This window comes from Opisthorchis viverrini (assembly GCF_000715545.1).
Source record: "Opisthorchis viverrini unplaced genomic scaffold opera_v5_115, whole genome shotgun sequence".
Lineage (NCBI taxonomy): Eukaryota > Metazoa > Platyhelminthes > Trematoda > Opisthorchiida > Opisthorchiidae > Opisthorchis > Opisthorchis viverrini.
In genome coordinates, this window is record NW_008751773.1 from 330,832 (window position 1) to 339,323 (window position 8,492).

At 39.7% G+C, this 8,492-nt stretch overlaps 1 protein-coding gene across 1 annotated transcript; it reads left to right on the forward strand.

The window, feature by feature from the left end:
• Positions 1-1,352: 1,352 nt before the first annotated feature.
• Positions 1,353-8,254, forward strand: T265_05906 (hypothetical protein; the record flags this gene model as incomplete). Its single annotated transcript, XM_009171041.1, has 5 exons — positions 1,353-1,652; positions 2,050-2,117; positions 6,449-6,537; positions 6,582-6,711; positions 7,920-8,254. The coding sequence occupies 5 exons, from the start codon at positions 1,604-1,606 to the stop codon at positions 8,100-8,102; spliced, it is 519 nt and encodes a 172-aa protein (XP_009169305.1).
• Positions 8,255-8,492: the final 238 nt, after the last annotated feature.

Sequence of the window (8,492 nt, forward strand, 5' to 3'; positions counted from 1 at the left end):
CATAAGGTTGACGGAAACTCGGGGACTGCGCCTACCTGATGAGCCCCAAGAAGGGCGAAACCGGTCGTGGGCTGTCAAAGAGTTTTCAGCAAGCTTGTGAGTAGTTTCCTTTATGAAAATATAAGTACCCGTAATTTGTACTTTATCGCTTGCTTATTTAGGCAGTGCCCGGGAAACTGGTAGCACTATATAACCGCCCCTGAACAGCCTTCGTAGTTTTTGGCTCTTGAATTAATTTTCATAATTTCTGAACCTTTGTGCGGCCCATCCACTCACGTGGATCTGAGAATTTGCACTCCAATGACCCCTTAACAATGAATAATTGGATAATCTCTGGCTGAGTGCTAGAGTCGCTAAGTAGTGCCTGAATGTGTGTATATTACACTACTTCTAGACCACTCGTTCCCATATCGTATTTTTACGTCAGACACTAGTTTGAATCTATCCTAAGGGCCGAGATATGTGAAATCCCAAAGATTCTTTGTGAGATGGAAGTAGTATTACATTGATTTAAGAACATTTTCAATAAACATGCAGTTCCGTGTTGAAAAACATTTCATCCATGAGCTCAAAACGAATTACAGATCTGCAAAATCTTTGAACTACTCTAACTTATAATATAGGTACTTACAATGTAGAAACAAAAGTGCCGGATTCATGCCCAAGCAAAATCTCGTGCCAGAGGTTGTTCAGCAAAATTGTCAGTATAACTATTTCAAGACACGTACATTCTCTCCTGTTTGGAAACATGAGTAATCACCCTGAAGCCTGAGGTAAGATAACGCATCATAAATCAAACTGCAAAGCGCCGATTAGACTACGCTGTTGAAGATTTACAGCACAACCGGAATCTCGACAACGTATGAAGTTTCAATAATTCTCAATGCACCATTTATAAGATGGGTTTTCCTTAACGGTGGTCAGTCTCACCTTGGCACAGAATTGATGAGTTGAATTAGGACGACGTATATCTGACCACTGATTTATGACCCACTACTGGTCACCGACCTCCGCTTAGGTGATTCGTGCTACTGTTGTTATACTAGGAAATATAAAGAGGCATTTTTAACTACAACCACTATCAGTAGTTTGTGCTAATGATTTGAAGTCATCATACAATTTTAAATATTCTGTCTGGTCATTCAATGCAGTGGGTAACATAACATGGGCTCATTGGGGTTTTATGGTGATAATGCATCCTATCTACTGTTTACTGGGCAGACAAAGAAGAACATGGTGCACGGAAAGAACGTCTTCATGTAATCAGGTTTCTAGTTCTGGGTGAGTTCAGGGATGAGTTGCAAAATTTACCAGTTGTCTGCAAAACAAACACCTTGATCAACAATTGTACAAAAGCTTGGTAGAATTTTAGCCTGACTAAACAAACCTCTGCATACGCGCACCCATGATCAATCACAGGGCACGTGCTATTATGGTTGTTGGTTACTCAACTGACTGAGTAGATAAACACGCATTAGGTGCTGTACAACAAACTCCCGATTGGTTACTTTATTTGCGTTCCATCACATGTAGTGGTTAAGTTCATATGCATTGTCCCAAAGTCAGACGCTGAGTGCGCTCGGTGAATTCACAGTACGAAAAAATGGATGGCTTTGTCCAAGCGTTTTTTGAAATCGATAAGCAAAGAAAGGGTGAGTTGCGTGTCCTACGTGTTCAATGATTTCAGCACTTGAAATGATTCTGTTGCGAAATTAGTTGCATTTTTGAGTCACTTCATCAACTTTATTAATATTTTTCCCTATGCAGCAGCGGTTATTTGTCATTTCAATTCAAGGGGAATGTGGTTGATTTATTAGGACTTCCTAATAATCACCTCTTGTGTATTTCGCGATTTTGCTTTTGCAGCGTTTTCACTAGACCGCCATTGGTACTAAGGGGAAAGCTTACAGGCAAATGTGCTGTGATTTTCTTAAATAGTTACAGTATACTGCTGTTCATCATCAAAGGCTACAATGGAAAATAATTTGAACTGATATGAAACACCACCTAATATTCATTCGTAGTATCACTACCTTCGTTTTTGCATAGAATGGTTGTCTATGGATGAGCTTGCTGCCTACATGAAAGAAAACGAATTAGATGAGGAGTTTCTCAAGGTAAGTCTGATAACATTTTTTATGGTTTTGGAGCAAAGTTTGCTAGCCGGACCGTTTAATCGTCATAGAAAAACTACTTCTCTAAAGAAACGGAGTTTGAACTTAAGACAGATAAACATCCATTTACGAAGTGTCTAAATTCTTCCTCATATGAACTCCTAATAGTCTTGGAAACATTGAATGAGAAGGCTCCTGATTGGTAAGTTCCATAAATCGCTTCAATGAGTGAGCATACGATTGACTCTTAACGGGTAATTGGGATATCGAACATTTTCTTGGCGGATAGGTTGTTCAGAAAGATTGAGGATGATGTAGATGGGATATGGAAAGTTACCCACCGGGCAACGGCTCTGAAGAAGGACGTCCATGTTCATTCTAATCTTTCAGTCATCGGCTATCTTTGTCACCTTTCCTGGTTCAGTTTGCGGCTTTTACTGGTATTTTTACTAGTCAAACATTAGGCACATTTTGAAGACTTGAATCCAAATTTTCTCTCTGTAATCTAGCCACAACTATTAATCCAGGTATAGAAAATACACGGAACTAGGAACTGTCCTTTCTACGCGTATATCTGCTAGTGACTACAACCAGTATTGCCGTCTTAGGTCTTTCCTGCTCATCAAACTTATGGGACTCTCTAGATGATGTGACATTGTTTCGTGAGTGCCATAGGTGAGTTTGAAGACTTATTAACTAAGGTTGTGGCAGTTTTTGGCGAATGGGATCTGCTCTGCATGGTAAAGAATCCAGTTATTAAGAACACAAAGCGTTTTTCCTGCGCGTATGCTGATGTTTCAACCAACTTCACTTCCCAAAACCTTAAATGTCGAGAATTCATGTCACGTTCTAAAATAGGATACATCACCGAGGTGTACTATATTCTGAAAGTTTTCATCAAAAAGTTCCCGTAAACTTTTAATAACTAGATGATGAGAAAAATGTTTGCCTAAATATAACATGTCCAGTTTCGTCCAAATTTTCTCATGTGATTTTCTCAGTCAACTGACTGCCGACTGTGATAATATGGTATTTTTCCCCGAATATGCCAGAGTCTCTTTTTTCCCCATTTTCTGTCAGATTGAACCCTTCTAAGTAGACAAAATGGACTATCATCACAATGGCAATAGGCAGGCAGGTTTCAAAACCCTGAAACGCTGTCAGTTGGAAAGTTTGGTATCTGTTGCTATTCTTATGCCTGGTTGTGCAAATACCTTAAAGCCGAACATTGATTAGGATGGCCGTTCGGACTTTAAAAAATTCGTTCTAAATGTCCGTCCCCACATATTCGTCAATGAACGTCATCGTACCTCCGAAAGTCGGTTCATTCCTGGAGACTCCTTTCTTTTATCCATAATCCCTGCGTTGTTTATAGGTATACAGACAAACTTTTCAGATGCCAACCTCACTCTTGCATTGGCTCTTCGACACTGCCCGCCTGCGATTGGTAGGGTCATGATTGGTATGTTAATAGTCTGTGTCGGACAACTCTTATCTGTTTGTAGTACTCCGATTGTTCATTTAAGATGGTAAGTTAAATGGAGAATTAGGTGTCCTTGGCTTGCAATGGGCTTTAGTTACACACTGGAAAATACTAAGAATATGGTCAGCAGTCTTCGAACCCCAGTTCGGACTGATATTGGTTGATCAAGTCGCATTGGAACTTATTGCTGCCTTTGCGTCATCTCCCGCTGCAGTAGCTGCAAGATTTTGCTCCTCATTTTGGAGGAATTTTTGCTGATGCAACCCGACCGAGACTTGACGACTAAGGAGGCCCATCAAGGTAAACCTTCCAGGAGATCAAACCAGGGAAGCAGCCTCGCATAGGCTTTTCCGTGTGCAATGTTGCTCACCAGTACATTGCTCAGAGACACTGTGGTTCCACTAACTCTGTGGCAACTTCAGTGAACCTGTTTTGTGAAACTTCAAGCTCTGTGATTCAACTGTGCATTTGTAAACACCCACCCGTGTACGCGTATTGACGCAATTAACCGCTGCTGGTGTCTCATCAATGCATAATCAGAATGCGCGTTCAGTTTATTATAAGAAACCAAAGAACACGACACCAACTAGGGGGCAGATTACTTGAAGAGGGAATGCAAGTTTTGATCCTTTAGAGTATTTTTCACCGATGCCCCAGGAAAAAGATTTTGCTTCCCTACTCATACATACCATTTTAGCAGCTGGGGAGTCGATTAAATTTTTGCCGTCTTCTATGACGCAAGTTATTATTAACACATAATATTTCACCTCCCCCGCTCCAGAGAAATTCCGTTTGTTTGTGGAATATGCCTACGACTATAAGGATAATTAAGTTTTAAAGGGAAATATTGTTCTTAATTAGGCCAACACCATTTTTTCATGATTTCATTTTGCGGTCAAAGTGGAAAAAAAGTTGAAAGTGGTCTGGCGGCCAAAAAACCCTCTGGGAGTATGAACTATTTAGATCTTGCGTTTGAGGCCTAAACTAACAATTTTGGAGATTGCCATGCATTCAGCTCATCAGATTCTGTGAATATGTATGTTATCGCCAAACCTGTTGGAACAGCACACAAGGAACTGAGGAATCTTCCCACTAATATGACTAGTATACGTGACATTGTCTCGCCCGGCTTTATTTTGCGATGTTATCGGACTTTTTCTCTCGTTCTACCGCTTCCTTAGTTGTCACACATCAGTTTCTTCATTACTTTTTTGTTATTATATAATGTAGGACCTCACGAAAAAAATCACGTCGTTATCACTCAGCCCTGCTTCTTTGACAGCATGAAGGCATTGAAAAGCCGGCTTAATTCACTCAAAGGTATCATTCTGTAAAGATGGGTGGCAGGGGAGAAGCATGACTAAATTCAAGTGCGTTTTGCCTCACCCAACTGTTCTATAGATTCTATTTTTTAATTTTGCTCGAACGGCTTACATCTTGACGAACCAGGCGAGTAATAAAACATGTTGATATTAATGATATCATCGGGTTCTGTTCAATAACCGCTGATTCTAAGCTGTTCTCACAGGATTTTCAGGCTACTTGCCTCAGACCTCAGGTGGGCACATAAAATTTATGTCTACAGTGCAAACTGGTCAATATCTAGATTACTTACAAACATGCTTCCCCGATAGCCGCCATTGACTATCTCTTGTCGTAAACAAACCGCGAAAATATCTCAGAAATTAGGTTGTCTTTCGACTTGTCCTAGCGCGATCATGTGAAATATTGGTTGTTAGGGATCTACTGACTGATTTTTTCACGACATTCATCTGCTCTACTGGCCAGAACACTAAGGAAAGCTAGCCAGATTTCCGGTGTATACACTGACTCTTACTCAGTGCAGCCTGCAACAAATGAATTCCAGAAACCTCACCCCAGAATTTGTACAGCGTGTGAATAATAAAATAACTAATGAGAAAATCCTGTTTGCTTTATCGCGCACTGAAAACAATCGAATATATGACAAGACTTCTACAAAAGAAACACGACTCGTCGTTTATTTGGAGGGACACAAATATGCTGTAAATGAACTAATGTAGGTGAAATTGACTTTATATTAGTCTAAACTTTAGTCACTGTTTTTAGTCATGTCCATGGCAGGAGCTGGATCTAATGATCCACTCTTTATTACTGGGGGTTTTGTAACGATATGCTGCTAGGAAAGATTTTCGTTCTTCTGCACCTACTTCCAAACTGAAAATGGACAACCAAAGTAGGAATTTAGGACACACAAGGTGAACAAACAACAGCCCATGAACAGCTACCAACTTTTCACTTCCCGTGGTACAGCAATCGTGATGGGACCCCAACGTGATCTACCAGCCTGTAACCGTTTATATATTCTTGTGAAACGTTCAAAACAGATGTGGTTTAAAAACTAAAAAGTGATATTCGAAAATTCAGTTATTAGTTCCAATGCTTTACGTGAAATCTTCCCATATTATAAAAAGTTATCTGTTAATATATCTATAAATATGGGCAAAATTCTAAGGTGCGGAAAATGCTCGTGTCCGTGACGCAAGTGAAAGTGGTATCACAACTGAATGATTATGCTTACATTCATATTTATATCTTTTTCGAGGCAGCTCGCTTACGACTTTTTTTGGATTTATTTATCACTGTAGTAGTTATGTAGATAAGTGCACATCGATTCATCTACACATCACAAAACGCATCGTTTTCAGTAGTTTCGTAGTGAGCTTACCTGGTGTTGATTATTTCCTGTTAATTTGTTCCACGCTAATCACAGCAGTCCAGTACATGTACTAACTCTCATCTTTTCCGTGCAACGTATCAAGTTGTGTTATTTGAGTGATAGGTGTATCGCATATCTCGACCTTCATTTCAGCGATGGCGTGATCTGTTTGATCCAGAAAACACTGGCAGGATAACACTGGCCAAGTTTTGCGAAGTACTTGGCTTACAGGAAAGCAATGTGTAGGTTTCGTCAATCATCAAGCATTCTGAGTACTCCCCTTCAGACGTGATCAGTTTGATACAGAGGAATTAAAAGCGGTTGAGACTATTGTCACTGACATGAGCCGACGGCTACAAGTTCAAATTGTCCGAGTCATTCATGATGCTTACATGAAATATCACGAGGACGAAAAGGTAAGCAAACATTGCTAGGGGCCTGCATTCTGCTCTTTTTCCCAAGAGATGTTTAGAAGAAAAAATGATGAACCAACTGTCAACCTGGTTAAGCTTAACATGAGGATTTGGTTAGTCCTTATTAGATGTCATCGGGTTACAGGAGATCGTGCATTAGTACACTGGTGGACGATGAGTTACAAAGGACAAGTTATCGCACCACTTAAACGACCTTGTTCTTGTATAGCACAGCATCACAGTGAAACGGGCTTCATGAACAGAACAACTAATAAGGTATCAATTCAGGCAAGATACAACGCGAAAAATTCTCTTGAATTGATAATGTGGTGATCCATTAAATTATGGCCACAAAAATCAGGGTTTAACCGAGGATTGCAAATCAAATGCTGAAAAAATACGTTAAATTGGAAACAACATCGAAGGAAGTAGATTTATGAAGTGTACCAAGAGTATTGAAAGCTCTCTTAACTCACCAGATAGACAATATTAGCCTGAAAACGCGTTTCTGTGAAAATTCCACGCTGTTTCATGTATAATCTTTGATATCGAAGTGAACTTTGGCCTTTTGGTTGAACATAGCTGATCTATTTTACTGATGGAACAAACATAAATGATTGATCCTAGTTACAATAAAATGTTATTCCGTTCGCAAGGCACTCGTTCTAACCTGAAACCGAAATACTCTCAGGTGCCGAGATAGGCTTCTTTTTAACAGGATATATGAACTAACCACGTATTTTCACATGTCATGTCGTTGTGACAGTTCTGTGTGCGCATTCCTAGCATACTTATATCGTCACCGATGTCGAAGGATGATTTCTAACAGGGGGGCCGTTTTGTTTACCTACGTTCACGAGAAACAGATAAAATATCATGACGTTTTACTGTGTATCAAACCAGCTTGTATCCTATAAGTACCCATTCCAGTGATTCTCTCTTTTTGTGCCATTTGCTGATGAAAGGGTGTTATTGGTCTAAGAATATCATTCTGCATCCGCCAGTCACTCATTTGGTTTGAGGAGATTAATGTCTTCAACTCTTCAGGCTTTGGTTACCAGCACAGAAAATCAAACTGATGTTACTCCTACTTTAGCTTGCCAGGCAAAACCAGATGTAGAATGCATGAAATTGGTTTAGCCTACATATTGAATTTTTGTTTCAAGTGGGACACAACTCAATTTATCTGCTTTGTGTTGCATCAATTTCAGGAAATGGTAAAATACGTCAAACAAGAATTGGATAGAAAACTTGGCCGACTGTGGCATGTGATCATTGTCCATGGACGCTATCACTCTTATTACTCTTATGAAACAAACAACAACTTCTGCTTCAAGCTCTATGAAAGGATATTTTTAGTTTACAAATCCCCGGATCCGAAGGAATTCTCTTAGGAAAGCACCTGCGATGTGCGGACACGGAAATCATCGCTGTCGAAGTTTTCAGCCCTAATTTCGCGAAAGAACAGGTTATTGTTGTTATAATTTTTTGTTGCGATGTACAGTGTTGGTTTATTTGAAAATAAACTATAAAGTTGTGGTAGGCATTACATTATTGATTACTAAGAAAAAGCTATGATTCTACGGATAGGTCATTCCATAGCTATTCCATACGAATTCAGGGGCTACTGACCTCAGACAAGCTTGACAATAGCTCTAAGTCGCCGTCAGTGTTTACTTACAGGATATAATGCTATATATGAAACTTAGAAGACGAATGGAGTAATACTTGCTGGGTAGTTCAGTTGGATTAAGTAGGTACAATGTTGGATACTTTGGCCCACG